At 31.9% G+C, this 14,505-nt stretch overlaps 1 protein-coding gene across 1 annotated transcript; it reads right to left on the reverse strand.

The window, feature by feature from the left end:
- Window positions 1-9,008: 9,008 nt before the first annotated feature.
- Window positions 9,009-13,843, reverse strand: LOC145332817 (methyltransferase-like protein 27). The gene is made up of 10 exons (XM_080177890.1): window positions 13,726-13,843; window positions 13,391-13,429; window positions 12,244-12,333; window positions 11,613-11,674; window positions 11,394-11,487; window positions 11,061-11,173; window positions 10,648-10,673; window positions 10,418-10,457; window positions 9,735-9,779; window positions 9,009-9,130 (listed from the first exon to the last, which is right to left on the reverse strand). The coding sequence occupies exons 1-10, from the start codon at window positions 13,732-13,734 to the stop codon at window positions 9,067-9,069; spliced, it is 582 nt and encodes a 193-aa protein (XP_080034016.1). The 5' UTR covers window positions 13,735-13,843; the 3' UTR covers window positions 9,009-9,066.
- Window positions 13,844-14,505: the final 662 nt, after the last annotated feature.

The raw sequence follows: 14,505 nt of genomic DNA on the forward strand, positions 1-14,505 counted from the left end.
ATTTGGAGAAATTTAAGCCAAGAAGACATTAAAGGAAATACTTGCTACTTTTGGCTACGCCCCTAGTTTAAACAAACTGAATGTAAAAGAACCATAAGAAGCTTTACTGATAAGGAGAATCTCATCTGTTCGGTTGTTAGCAAGATATTCTGATACAAACAGACAGACTAACATACAGACATCCTTTTATCAAACGAGAATTAGAATTTCAGGAGCAAAAGAAAAAATTATACTTTTAATAATAAGATTTAGTACATGCAGTAACATAAACATAAAAGAAATAGTTTTGTTTACACCACTTTGTTGATAACTCACTTGATATAGGTACACCCTCGGGAAAACAATATATCTTAGTGTATAGATACATTATTTATATTGTACAGGAATACAGGGATGGGACAATTGATGATAAAAATGTATGTATCCATAAACTTTACAAAATAACTCTTATTGCTATATATACAAGCAAGTAGTTTCGTCCCTAACATTTAGGTGCCTTGCTTTCGAATGAGGGATGCAGAGAAATGAGATCTGAGAAGCTTCTCTAAAACGAAAAACTTAATCAGTTTAGAGGTTAACGAGATTTTAACGAGCAGACAAAAAATCTTAAAATTTTTTAAAAGTGGATATCCTATAATTACACATAAGTCACTACTAACTATTGCGTCCCTAGTATCTGTGGCTTTTATATGAGCAGAAAGATAGCCGAAAACCTTCCCAGAACCCATGTGAAGTTTCGGTTCAATAGTTCTCACAATCTAAAACTATAGATTTAAAACAAGCAATTTTATTTTAAATTGAGCATATTGTTTGATTGGATTATATAGTCCAATTTGCTACCTGACTACAAATACAATAGTTATCTACGATCAAGAAATTGTATTTACAAGATATTGAGTATTGCTCGCAGAAACAATTATTGATTTATACTTTTTTTTGATTGATCATTAAAAAATAAAGTACCAATAACAATCTAACATTATGCATTAACTTTTTGTAAATAGGAACAAATTTTTTCTTGACTGACCCCTTCCAGGGGTCCTAAACTAAACTAGTCTAACCAAACGTGCAGGGACTAAACTTGCGGTGCTCCAACCCTGCAGGGTTACCCAGTTACCGATATAACCTAACCTAATAAGTGAGAGGGGGGTTATTTTGCTTAACAATGCATTTTTATTTTTAAGATTAAAATAGCTAGAGCCGGCTAGGAGTTGTCCCGCAAGGTTTTAGATTAACAAAATAAAAACATAATTTGTAAGAAAACTATATCATTATGCTTCCATTGCTTTCATGATTACTTCTAACAGGACTCAGAAGGTCGGAAGTCGATATGACAATTCTAACATGGCTTCATTTACATTTTAGATTGCATAAAATCTGTCCATATTCACAGGAGAAAAAGGCCGGAAACGGAAATTGATTCTCGTTCACAAGGTTTTGGCTTCTAAAATATTCACTTACATAAAGGGTGTGCAAAAAAATGCGGACATTTTTAAAATTAAAATTGCGCGGCTTGTGTTAATAGTAGAAAAATGTTACGCATATCGTTAGAACCGTTAGGAAGTCTATTTTTTGGAAATATAAAAACGATTCCTGTGCTACGTATAGTTTAGGAGCGATGTGGTAAAATGTCCTAACTGCCTTAAAACTTGACTTGCGAGTAAATCATTAAAGATTAAAGTATATAAAAAAATATGTACATTTTTAAAATTGAAATTGCGCGGCTTTTGTTAACAATAGAAAAATGTTACGCATATTGTTAGATTTGTTAGGAAGTCTATTTTTTGGAAATATAAGAACGATTCCTCTGCTACGTATAGTTACGGGGCGATGTGGTAAAATGTCCCAACTGACTTAAAACATGACTTGCAAGTAAATCATTAAAGATAAAAAAAGGGTGTGCAAAAATGCGGACATTTTTAAAATTCAAACTGCTCGGCTTGTGTGAATAGTAGAAAAATGCTATGTATATCGTTAGAGCCGTCATAAGCTCTATTTTTTGGAAATATAAGTATGATTTTTGTGCTATTTTTAGTTTAGAAGCTGTATTGATAAATGTGAGAAAAGTGGATTTTTTTTTTTAAATTTTAAGACAGTTGGGAGATTTTACCACATAGCTCATAAATTATACGTAGCACATGAATGGTTATTATATTTCCAAAACATAGAGTTTATAGCGATTCCATAGGAATGCAAAACATTTTTCTACCATTAACACAAGCCGAGCAATTAGAATTTTAAAAATGTATGTATTTTTATTTGCATACCCTTTAATTTAATCTTTAATGATTTACTCGCAAGTCAAGTTTTACATCAGTTGGAACATTTTAACACGTAGCTCCGTAACTATACGTAGCAGAGGAATCATTCTTACATTTCCAAAAAAATAGACTTCCTAGCGGTTCTAACGATATGCGTAAAATTTTTCTACTATTAACACAGGCCGCGCAATTTCAATTTTAAAAATGCCCGCATTTTTTTGCACACCCTGTATGTCTGAAGCAGGGGAAAATATACTTTGGTGGTTTCTCATAAAGTGCTGCCGAGCACTGAAACCAATGGATCTTAATGGATAAGACAATTGTCTGTAAATTAATTTAAATTACCAATGACGACAAACAAGATACATGCATGGTTTATATTTGCCTAATAAAAAACGTGAAATATTTTCTCCCAAATCTAAAAACCTCTTTGGCAACCAGTGCAGGTGATCATGAGACACAGTAATCCACCGAACATTTTAAAAAAATTCTTAGCAGACAAAGACCTTGGTTTATATCTAAAAGACTTTTAAAGCAAAGCTTAGCAATTATAAATTCAATTGTTTGTCACTTCTTACATGGTAAAATGAAAAAAAAACAGCATTTTCGTACCAAAATGTACAGAACACAAATAATGTGGTCAAATTGTTTATACACTGTGTTATACTTGATCGGATTAGGGGACTGTATAATTATATGTAAACTTTTTTATATTAATCTATATAATGTGGTCAAATTGTTTATGCACTGTGTTATAATTGATCGAATTAGGGGACTGTATAATTATATATAGACTTTTTTTTATATTAATCGCAATGAACTAATTTTGAATTTTCGTAGTGGGACTAAAAGTGTTGGCAAAAATGTCTAGGTATTAAATTTGTAATGCATTTTCTTTGAACATAATTCAACTTATTAAAATTGTACATTTTATTTCTCATTCAGTTTTGAATCCTTTTTGAATACATTTTAACAAATTGTTTGACATATTTAATTGACATATCATAAAGTTTTTATTTTAGCAACTTGTAATTTAAATCATATACTTTTAATAACAATGTTTAAGGATGACAACACACAAAGCTTACCAAATAAGACCACCAAACAAAATTGACAACATAAAGTGTCTGTTTTTTAATCAGATGAACAAAATTTAATCAAAAGTTTAATGTAAAGAAGTTATAAAAACAGTACAGGATATCATCACGGACGAATGGACATACGGTCTGACTCTTATTGTAAAAAAGCTCATTTAAAAAGCTGATGACAAAGATGTAGTTGTATTTTTCCTCATTATTTATAAAACTGCTTAGTAATATAAAACAACTAAAACAACAAACGATTTTGTAGAGTGCTTAGCATGCATGCACTATCCAGAAAAACATAAAATGAATAAACATATCCATTTGTTTATTTATGTTTGAAAGTTAATAAGCCTCCCTTCTAATGTTTTGTTATTACGATGTGCAAGGACAGGGACACATTGAGACTGTAGAACCTCTAATTCATCCCTCTCCCGTTTGATTTCAGGGGCTCTCATTCTGAAACCTTCTAACATAGAGATTTAGGCATGATAATAAAGAAAATGTTGGGAGTGTGTTGGGTACTGTGATGTCCCATGGGTAGGGCACTGTAGGTATAGTCCCCGCAGGTTAAGGCTCCCTGTAGGAGTTATTGTGTACAAGGCTTCCAACTTCCTCAAGCTCAGCAGGATGGCATCCGTTGAATAGCTTTCTAGGCAATCTCTGTTTTTAGGTCCTTTTTTACTTAAAAATTTTAAAAAGCTGTAATTTTCTTATGTTTGAAGCTAGAAGAACAATTTTTTGCAGAAAATGTTTATCTTTATGTATATTTTATATTAGAAATATCAAAACATAAACTTCAGCGGCTGCAGCTGTACTTGGCAGTCGGCGTTCGGCAGGAAAACAGCGGCGGATCTTTATGAAATTTTACTACGTTATGTAGACATGTAAGAAAAGCTTAAGTTTAAAATTTGAAATGTCTAAGTCAAAAATTGCGGTCACAGGAGCCTTTTAAAGATTCCTGGAGACCTGGATGATCAGGACCTGCAGGATCATACCTGGAACCTGAAATTGACTTGAACACCTGTATTTTTTTTATGAGAATTTATTACTAAAGGATATTTTAGTATTTTGTTAAGATAAAATGCTTTGTTTAAGTCAAAAAAATATTTTGCTCTTTACCTGGAGTCCCCGCCAAGTTTGCTGGCACCCTGTGGCCGCCAGGATGGAGATATTCAAAAATTAAAATATTAATTCCAGTTTTGTTGTCCATAATGCGATACAATATATGATTCTTCGGTATGATTTAGAACCGGTTTGAATTCAGAGGATATTAAACAAATTGGAAAAAGTTTTATATACCTTTTCTTAGTATTGTCTTTCTATTTCTAACCTCTACAGTAAATATTGAGTAATACACAGGGAGGAAAGAGACATTAGAATGTAAACTATACTGGTACCCAAAGTTTAATAAAATATATCTCATTCGCTGAATTAAAAATATGGGTGCTTTTTAAAAAACTTGATTGGCTGTCTAAACTTTTCCACCAATAATGTTAATCTAGAGAAAGGTATTTTTGTTCATCATTATTGGGGATGTAAATCTATTCCTTATCATCAATTGTCTAATCCTTGAATATCCTTGTAAGTACTTGATGAGTAGAACCCAGGCCAGATAAAACAGGATAAACCAAATTTTCTTATTTATCGTTTAAAATCAATGAGTAACACTTTCTTTTAACTAAAGTCATATCTTTATGGATAAGCCAATGGACGATAAATTGTGTTACATCCCTAAAGATTATAAACAAAATTGTAGTTTTAAATTATGAAAAAATGAAAATTTTGGACACAACTAGTTTTGAAGCAACCAATGAAAATTTAATAAAGTATTTACATCGAACCAACTAATAAGGTAACGTGGTTAACCAAAATTATATTTACTTTGACTTTTTCTTAAAATAAGAGCTTATTTCTGGAACATGGGAACGATTTTCGTATTTTAAAAGTTAATTTATCAATTACAGTATAAAAAAATAATTGCTTAATTATTAGCTCCTAGGGGAGGATAATTTAGGTAGGGGAAACAAAAAACTTTTAGTTCTTTACATTACAGCATAATAATGTATTTCATACATTCCAGCATGATAAATATACTATAAATAATTATTTTAAGTATTTCTTTAATGCAGTGATACTAAAGACAAAGTGATATAATTATGAAATCAGACAAACTCCAAATAGTTTATGCATGATCAAATATTTGCACATGAGTATTTTTCTAGTGCTCGGCAGTTGCGCGTCAGAAATCCGGGATAAGAGTCATTTGCATATTGGAGATCTTACAGAATAGCCAGGATTTAACGAAAGATATTTTTGAAATTGAGAGAAAATCTTTCAGGAAATGAAAAAAAAACTGATTGCGCAATGTTTTTAGTAGCGAAGCTACTCTATAATTCGAAATGTCCGTCCGTCTGTCCGTCTGAGACAGCAAGGGGGAAAGTTGATTTTCTCGGCTCCTATAAAAGATATAGAGCTAAAATTTTAGGGATTAAATATGCTAACAGTCTTCATATTTTCACCAAGTTTCATTCAGATTCGTCAGTTGGTTGGGGTGCTAGATCGATTCCTACATTTTTAAGTTTTCAGGGTTTTCTCAACTCCTATTCAACATAGACGGCTGAAATTTTAAGGGATTTAATACTTTCATATTCTGCATACCTTATTAAGTTTTATCGAGATTTGCTAATTGGTTGGGGTGCTAGTTCGATTCCTAGATTTTTAGGTTTTCATGATTTTCTTTACTCCTATATGAGATAGACGGCTGATATTTATAGGTATTAAATAAGTTCACAATTTACTTATCCCCACAAAGTTTCATTAAGATTTGCTAATTTGCTGAGGTGCTAGATCGATTCCTAGATTTCCACGTTATAAATCATACAAGGTTTCGTGATTTTTAGTTTAATGTTTTTTTTGAAACTGCAATAAAGGTAATTTTTTCCAGATATCCATCCATAATTTTTGAGCTTCGCTACTTATGGATGTTGTCATCCTTGTTAAAACCCATATTTTATCCAGGACAGGAGTGTGACAGGAGGACGCCTTGCCTAAATAACTTACAGAAGAAAGGACCGACTTAAAAATGCTTCGCTTTAAAAAGATTGAGTTTACAGAATAAGTTATTGAATTTAATTTATATTTCACTCACTGAATCACTAATGTTTCCAATGTACACTTAAGAAATAATTTTACACATGTTTAATTCTAAATGTAAATGTAAAATCACCAACGAACTGGAATGGAAGAAAATTTGAACTTTGGTGTAGAAGACCTTACACTTTCAGACTTGGCTCTCGCGCTACAACAACAATAATTCTCAACTCACTCAACGATTTAATTTCTTGTGTGTTCTGTGCTTGTGTGTTTGTGTGTGTGTGTGTGGGTTGTGTATATGAGGGGATGTTGAGAGTTTAAGTGAATGTCTAATAGTGAGCGGTATATTACCTCATATCTTTCTCTCTCTCATTCTTTTGTAAGCTCAATTCTATTTCTCGCTCTCTCTCTCTCTCTCTCTCTCTCGCTCTCTCTCTCTCTCTCTCTCTCTCTCTCTCTCTCTCTCTCTCTCTCTCTCTTTCTCTTTCTTTTCTCTCGAGTTGAAGTTTCTTTGTATATATTTCTTGGCGGACAGCTACTCTATAATTAGCAATTTAATAGTTCAGATAAAAATACATGATTTTGTATAAACTATCAGCTACCATATTTCTTACATTTAGTCTGAACCATGTAAAAAAATAATGTAGTTTTTATATCAGCAGAAGTACGTAGGGATGAAATCATTTGAATACCATTGTCATCTTTTTTTAAAAACCATCATTTAATTATTGCAGGTCGGTAAGATATCAGCTATGATCACAACCATCGAAGTTGCACATAACCAAACGCAGTTTTGAATTGTGCATTTTAACTATAATATTTTATGTTAAAAATATATCATTAAATTTTTGGCCAATTAGCAATGAAATATGTTTTACAAAGATTGGTTATCCTTGTTTTATACAAACCAAGCTTGGATTTTACAATGCCTCCCCCCCCCTCCCTCCACCCCATGCTTACATCAATCCCCTAAAGCACTACATATTAGGAGCGCTTAACAAAAGTCGCTGTTTATTTTTTTCTTTTGTTGTTAGTGGAGGGGGCCCAGGGGGGGGGGTTCATAGACGTCCAATTTTTTTGGGGGGGGGGGGGGAATGGCGCGCGAAGCGCGCAGAAATTTTTTTTTACCCCCCCCCAAAATTTTTACCCCGGGGGTAGGGGTAAATTTTAAAGGGGGGGGAGGGGTAAAATGAAAAAAAAAAAATTTGGGGGGGTAATCGCCCCATTACCCCCCCCCCCCTTGGACGTCTATGGGGGGGTTGACCCCATAGGAAAACCCGGCTAACAAAAAGTAACCATAAATAATGAAAGATAAATTTTAAATTATATTAAAATATTGGAAAAATATAAAGAAGTGTTTTAATAAATTTTAATCACATAATTATTATTTTTCCAATAAATTTCTGAAGCAATAAGTCCAGCCGTTTTTGAGATCTTTACTACACAAATACTTTAGTATATGTATATTTATTTCGAGTAACAGGGCACTAAGGATGACATTTCTTTTTTCTTTGAATCTACCAGGGCACTCCCATATTTTAGGGTTTCTTTAGAGTACAACATACTAACGACAAATGTTGTCAAGAAATTGTAAAATGATTAAAATTCTATTAAAAATCGTTGTCAAGAATAAGATGCATTAATTGGATATTGCTGTATTAGCTTGAATAATAAACAATGCAATGGTAAAATATATATTTTCGTGTTTATGTTGTATTCATTGGTTTTAGTAAAAGAAAACTTTAACCCAATATATACAACTAGCGGCTTCGCCCCTAGCCTCTAGGGGCTTTGCCCCAAGAGGTTTGATCAAACCAATTTTTCGTATTTTAGATTTAAAAGAAAAAAGAAAAAAAATTTTTTTTTGGGGGGGGATTTTTTTTTTGGGGGGGGAGTAGTCGACCCACTATTTTAATTTTAGTTTTAAAAAGAAATTTTTTTTTTTTTTTTGGGGGGGGGGGTATTTTTCATTTTTGGGGGGGTTAGGGGTGTCCCAACCCCCAAGAAAATAGTTATAAACCTTCCCGGGAACTATGAGAAGCTACCCTGTAAAGGAGAACCCTATCGGTTCAGCGGTTAGCGAGATCCTTCGCTACAAACAAACAGACAAACACACAAACACACAAACACACAAACAGACAGACAGACAGACATCGTTCTACTTTGTATTATAGATATAAATTGCTTCAGATATTTCAAAGATTTTATGTAATTATCTACTTCTGATAAAAAAATATTCACTATGAAAATCAAATATCTCTAAATCTAATTTGGGAAATTTATTTTAACTGATTTTCTCTTAGCTTGACATTTGAAAATATATTATGAAAATAAAACATGACGTTTAAGATGTAATGGTATAAATTTTCTTTTACATTTTCTGCTGCTTTACATTGGGCGTCCTATGTCGGTTACTCTCACTCTACCAAAAACATCATATAATACATATATTCTGCTTATAATGTTCGAACACTTAACAAGTGTTAATGTTCGTATATCTTTGTGAATGATTTTAGAGCTTCGCCTTTATGGATGTTGTCATCATTGTTTCGAAAACAAATATCTTTACTAAACTTTATAAAAATGTATTTCATAGAAATATTTACTGAACTAAAAATGACAATACTCTATAACTTTCTCATTATAAAAGTAAAACCTTCACATTCTATTCCTCCAAGAGTAGAGAAACCTCTAAAATAAATAAAGATAAGAAAATATGTTTCTATTATATTATTATTCAAACTGTATGGCTATGGCTACTGATCAAATGAGCGGCTAGGTTAGAATTGTCCTTACGATTTCAAACGATTTAGAAAGAGTAGCAACTCTTTAATCGTTACCAGAATGTCAGTACGTCAAACAGGTTGATTTTTTACTCTTTTAACAACAAATTTGTATATAATTTTTATATAATCTGATCTTTGGAATACTGATTCCTAGGACAATAAAGTACAATGTCATAAGCGAAGCATCTTTATAATCAATATGTCCTAAATCATTATCCTGTATTTAAGCAGTTTTTCAACAAATTTACTTACAATAAACATTTTATTTTGTAAGTTCTGACACTCTACAAGTTTTATGTTCGTTTGTCCTACCGTTTCGAGCTTCGCTTTTATGAATGTTGTCAACCTTGTTAAATTATATCTATTATATTTGACGAAAAAAAATTAAGTCTCTCTATGTAATTCAATTAAAATGATCCATTTTCATTACCTTAAGTGCAAGTTTGAACATACTAAAAGGGCGAAGCTAAACTTATCATCATGAACTCATTTACTGAATAAAGATTTACCTTAAATAAGCTGCTCCGCAATCTGTAAACGCCATCTTTTCATGACTAATAATAAAACATTAGAGTCTTCATATCTTAAAATAGTGTAATTTTATCATGGATCTAAGGGGATTACAATTGCCGATAATTTAATGATTACCCCTTCTGTAAATAACAATTAGTGGTTGAAACGTTTGAACACCAAACTTAAAGAAATAAGCATGAGAAAACGTTATTATATAAAACTATTGGTAAAACTATTGGTAAAACTATTTGTAATAAATAGCCAAATGTCCCCTCCCTCTGAATATTATTGAAAATATTTAAAATAAGTTGAATATTATTCTAACTTTAAAATAACATCGCAGTAAAAATCATTAATTGATTTAATAGAAATAAAAATCAGAATAGAATTTTCTGGTTTCTAGATAAACTAAATCTTGATTTGTGCGCTTCAAGATCTCTGAAAACTAAGGAAGCTTTTCATTGTTCCTGGAAAGAAAGAAAGGGGGGGGGGGGAGCAAAGTCCCTCTAATAAAACTCTATAAAAAGTAAACCCCCCTTAAACATTATTTTATTTTAAAAAAAATTATTTAATTTGTACACAAAAGTACTGGAAAAGTAAGTATAAGAGTATCTTTGCTAATAAAAGGAAAATCATGTTTTGTCTCCTTCTTCCAGCTACAAAAACAAAAAAATCTTACCTTTTTACTGGCACTGCAAATTCCCATCTTTTTTCTCGTACTAATAGAATATGATTTGTATTTAGTGTTAATTTTTTTCTGAAAATTGGATAGAATATTTAAACTAATCCCACCACAAAACAAAATTCACGCAACCTAATTTATTTCAAAATGATATTTTTCCTCATTTAAAGAAGATCTTTTAAAGGGTCATATGTTAACAAGCGAAGGATCTTTAAATAAAATCATACCTAATTCCATTATAAATTCGTCAAATCTGAAACAAGGGAGAACAAAATATGAGAATTTTTCCAATTAACACTTTTATATATTTGGAAAACTTTCTTTTTTAAAATTTATTTCAAATTGCAAAATTCGATAATTACAATTCATAATACATTTCCATGTAAAAAATAACATTCTTTCTTTGAATACCAATTAAGTATTTTTTTATAATTAAACATTGGTTTGTAAATTATATGGGTATCCAAAAATGCTTATATATTGGTTGCTTTAAAACTTTAGAAACTTTTAATAAATCTTGAATGGTTGGTTTAAACTAGCAGAATCTAAACTCGTCACCTAATTATTCTAAAATACAGGAGGAGTATTTATCATAATTGAGATGTTATTATTATGGTAATTGTCTTATCTCTTACAATACCTGGCAAAAGCTTTGTCAATATCCTTGTATCCAGCGGCCAGATTCCAGGCAATGATGCCACCAGGACGGACTATCCGCACCAGTTCTGGCAGGGCCCGAGGGGATATCAATCCCTAGAATCAATAATAGATGACAAATGCATTAGTAGACAGAGAAGGTATGTAAGTTTAAAAGTACAAGGGCAATTAAACGGACCACTATACCCCCCCCCCATATACAATAATCACATACTTATTTCCCCTCAAGTTTTTCTTCATCATAACATTTTTAATATTTCTACTGTAATTGATTGTAATAGCCATTCTTTGGATCTTAAACACACAACAATTATACCTGGAAAAAGCCAGCACAGCAAAGGATAACATCATATCTACAATCTGGTATTGAAGTCTGGGAATCTGGATCTATAAACTCTCTATATACTTTCCTTAAATACAACAAACAATTTTAGTTTAAAGGGTCACATTGCAGTGGGCTAATAATTTGAAAAAGTTTTATAATTATAGTTAAAAGCGGGGTTACTCTATAAAACATATGCATCGATGTTTTTACCTGAAAATTCCTTTATCCATAGCACCATCCAGATACCCTTGACATGGATCTAATCCATCTATCTAAAAAACAAAGATGTTAGTTAAAATAAAAGCATATTAAATTGTTGTTTTGTGATTTCATACAATATACCTGTTGGTAACTTGTTACACTTCTAAGTATCAATTTAAGTTCCACTGTGTACATTCAATACATTTATAATACAACAGTGTACAAGAAACTATATTTTTAAATGGTGATAACCTGCTTGTTTAAATTCCTTGGCAACAACACCAGTATCATAGTGTGCATACATAACAGTAAAAGTACAACAGAGTACATGAAAGTACACAATACCTGCTTGATTATATTCTTGTGCAACAACCACAGTTCACAATGTACATGCAATAAACTTATAGTACAATATAGTACACTATAAATGACGATAACTGGCTTGTTTACATTTTTGAAGAACAACTCCACAGTTTACATGCAGTACACTTATAGTGCAATAGGATACAAACGGTACAATTATAAGACTCCCTGGTGGTAGCAACAACTGTACATACGCGGTGATACATCTTAGCTCCAGTCCCGCGAAGTACATCCAATACTCTTATAATGTAACAGGGTACAGGAAAGTACACTATACCTGATGATAACCTGCTTGTTTACACTCCTGAGCAACAACCCCAGTCCCACAGGCAACATCAAGAATTTCAACTGTAGTTGGTAAACCTAGCTAAAATGATAAAAATGCATCAAAAAGTAGAAAAGTTTATTAGACCCTTAACCTCCTTTCCTGGAAAATATGCTAAAACCTGACAAGCACCTCTAGTAAGCGTCCATAAATACTCTACCTAATTAGTCCCGTAAACAGTTAGGGAGTTGAATCCATTTTTATAGAAGCAGAAATATAATCTATGATTATGGTTTGGACCCTCTAAAACTGTAATCTACCCTTCCACTTTCCCCTCTCTTGGTGAAGATATCTTCAACGCCGATATGATTTTTGAAATATAAGATTCCACTTTTGTCTCTCTTGTTGAAGATATCTTCACCAAGAGAGGCAAAAGTGGAATCTTAAATTTCAAAAATCGTATCGGCGTTGAAGATATCTTCACCAAGAGAGGGGAAAGTGGAATCTTACATTTCAAAAATCGTATCGGCGTTGAAGATATCTTCACCAAGAGAAGGGAAAGTAGAATCTTACATTTCAAAAATCGTATCGGCGTTGAAGATATCTTCACCAAGAGAAGGGAAAGTAGAATCTTACATTTCAAAAATCGTATCGGCGTTGAAGATATCTTCACCAAGAGAGGGGAAAGTGGAAAGGTAGATTACAGTTTTAGAAGGTCCAAACCATAATCATAGATTATATTTCTGCTTCTATAAAAATGGATTCAACTCCCTAACTGGTAAATTCTAAGATAATAATAGAAACAAACACACACACAACACACAAGGATGTTCATCGACATGCTTCTACTTTATTAATATTTATAAGGTTGGTCTGTCATTAACATAACAATAACGTTAATGCAGTCAATAGTTCCTCCTTGTTCCTTTTCCCTTTTTATATTTCCTTCTTGTTTAATTTTCCCTGATATGAAAATTACATTTATTATTAGAGGTTTACTCAAGAGAAATGGCTAGACCAATATTCATTTTAGATATGCATCTTTTTAGTTATATAAATTGTCCATCTTCAGTATTTTAATGTAAAAGTGAATCAAGGAGAATTAGCTTGGTCATTTTAGTTCTAACTTTCTGTGCTGTTTAAAATCAAGTAATCTTACCTTTATAAACTGCTGTGCAAGGCTTTCTGTCTCAATAAACTGAAATACAAATAAAACGATTTGTGAGAGCTATGATCCTGAAAAGTAATTATGTAGAAGCACCCCAAAAACTCAAAGTAAAGATACACTCTCTATGCTAATTTTCCCGTTTAGCCGTTTATTCTGTGATCTAAACCAAATAAATATACAATGTAATATTCTGCTGTTAAATAATCAACATTACCTAGATGTTTAAACATTACATATGTATATATCATAATATTTTATTTAATGCTTTACTTTTGCAGTTTAGTTTTTCTTGTACTTTTAATCTTAGATTTTATAATAAAACTTACTTGGTTCATTTTTTTAAATCACTTGAAATTAAAACATAAATAAAATAATGTTTTACATTATCCGTCTGCTAGCATAGCTCTAATGACCGCTAAGCTGCATAAGAAAGAAAGTCAGGAAAGTTATTTTTCTTCTATTATAAACTTGTAAACAATTACTCTATGTATTTATTTCCTTTCTCATATGTTATTGTGAATTTTTCGTGTGGAATTTTTGGGATAACGACCTTTCATTCCGCATTTTCATTCTCTTGAAAAAAATCAAAGTTTTTAATTGTTAATTTATACTTTTTAATGGCAAATAATTAATGGAGTTAACATTCAAGATTGTAACAAGGCTCTGAATTGAAGGAGGAAGGTAGCTTAAAACCATCCCGAAACCTATTTGAAGCTTCCCTTAAATGGAGAACTAAATTGGAACAGTGCATTGGTCGTGCGTATTTCACAGTCCGTCTCATTTACATTTCAGGACACGTAAACACGTTCACACACATATTCAAACACACACGCACACACAAACACTCACCACTCACGCACACACAAACACTCACCACACACGCATGGTACGCACACCACACTCCTACACAGCAACGAAGTGGTGAAACTATGGTTGGAGAAATCATGGCAACGCGATGACTTGCAGTTTCACGTAGCAGAAAATCATATGGATTTACTCATTTCTGTCATAGTACCTGTTGTTTTGTTACATTTATGATTTTATATGAAAATAGATGTGATTTTTAAAAAGATATTATTTGAGTTAATGTTCATAGTGGTTTTCCT

Source organism: Acartia tonsa, chromosome 1 (assembly GCF_053477335.1).
Source record: "Acartia tonsa isolate MP-2025a chromosome 1, ASM5347733v1, whole genome shotgun sequence".
In the NCBI taxonomy this organism is placed as follows: Eukaryota; Metazoa; Arthropoda; class Copepoda; order Calanoida; family Acartiidae; genus Acartia; species Acartia tonsa.

What these genes read in the sequence shown, in the direction of transcription:
- LOC145332817 (XM_080177890.1), bottom strand. An exon ending in CGAATTTATAATGGAATTAG is followed by an intron (nt 10,458 to 10,647) that starts GTATGATTTTAT and finishes ATATTCTATTAG; the next exon opens with TACGAGAAAAAAGATGGGAA. An exon ending in TGCGGAGCAGCTTATTTAAG is followed by an intron (nt 9,131 to 9,734) that starts GTAAATCTTTAT and finishes TATTTATTTTAG; the next exon opens with AGGTTTCTCTACTCTTGGAG.